This window comes from Merops nubicus, unplaced genomic scaffold, assembly GCF_000691845.1.
Source record: "Merops nubicus isolate BGI_N331 unplaced genomic scaffold, ASM69184v1 scaffold22801, whole genome shotgun sequence".
Taxonomy (NCBI): Eukaryota; Metazoa; Chordata; class Aves; order Coraciiformes; family Meropidae; genus Merops; species Merops nubicus.
In genome coordinates this window covers 56,580-57,713 of record NW_008590568.1, presented here as the reverse complement: position 1 = coordinate 57,713, position 1,134 = coordinate 56,580, and the positions used below count along the sequence as shown (strand labels likewise).

Genomic DNA, 1,134 nt, shown 5'->3' with positions numbered 1-1,134 from the left:
ATACATTAAAACACTGAGGTATTCTTAGAGAAAAATCAACCTCAAGAGCAATGTTCTGTGAAGGGGAGGATAGGGAGTGGAAGCAAGGGGAGTGGGCAGGAAGGGACATGGGAACTAAGAGGGACTATGAGATAGGGAAACTAAGAAAGAAAATACCTGGAGTGGAAAACCAAAACAAAATAGTACTTACTGATGAATAGCTTGCAAGAATTTGCGTTGATGTTTCCTTACTTTTGCATGGTCTATCTTTTTAACCAGTTTTGTGTTTTTATAAATTAACCATGTTTCCCTGAGTACATTGGCCGCTGCATTTTTCACCTGTTTAATGAAAGAAAAACACCAGGCTGACAGAAGTAGCATTATGTTATGTTTTCTCTTTTCTATTATAAACTCTTTCTAAAGCACTTAAGACCTTGCCTACCTGTAGGAAATGGGTACATCAGTAAGCTGCAGCATTGAGGGCAGGGAGCAGTAACTGGATCAAGGGGACTACTGAGAAATTTCCACGTTACTTATAAGTGTAATACTGGGATGAGCTCTCTTTGCATTGGGGAATAATATGTCCCTCTAAAGAGTTAGTACCACTTGGTGTTTATGGAAATACAAGTTACAGTGAGGAGAAAGTAATGCATTACCTGTATGGTGATTTACTACATGTATTTAATAGGAGTGTAAAATTTCTCTCTTTCTTTTTCTATGGTTGGTACCTCTTAATTCTCTTACCAATTTAACAGTGTTTTAAATTTCTAGAGTTGCTTGAACTTACTTTTTTGTTGTTGTTGTTGTTTATATTTTTGTTCTTTTTTCTTTTATACCACCTTCCAAGGAGATGAAAAAATATCTCATCAATTAATGTGGCCAGTGTTCTATTTTATAAATGCTTTGAACTTTTTCTATAAATGAGCTTTCCATAAAATGTTAAAGGTAACAGTATCCACAGTTCTTTCCTAGGTACTCCAAACATGTCAAGAATACTTGAAAACAACAAAGACTTTCAATGCAACGTTGATTAATGACACAATGACAGGTTACTTGGAAATGAAAGCCGTTCCTATTACTCATCTGTATTTCTTTCTCCCTCCAAATTTATATCATGCCTGTTATTGCAGCATCAGAGCTAAGTCAGTGTCGAGG

General features: G+C 35.9%; 1 protein-coding gene across 1 annotated transcript in view; it reads right to left on the bottom strand.

The window, feature by feature from the left end:
* Window positions 1-186: 186 nt before the first annotated feature.
* Window positions 187-1,134, bottom strand: part of LOC103782242 (small conductance calcium-activated potassium channel protein 2) — a gene marked incomplete at its 5' end in the record, with an annotated part of 41,994 nt that continues 41,046 nt past the window's right edge. The window contains one exon of the mRNA XM_008949998.1: window positions 187-318. Coding sequence (XP_008948246.1) covers window positions 187-318 — 132 coding nt within the window. The remainder of the gene's footprint in view (window positions 319-1,134) is intronic.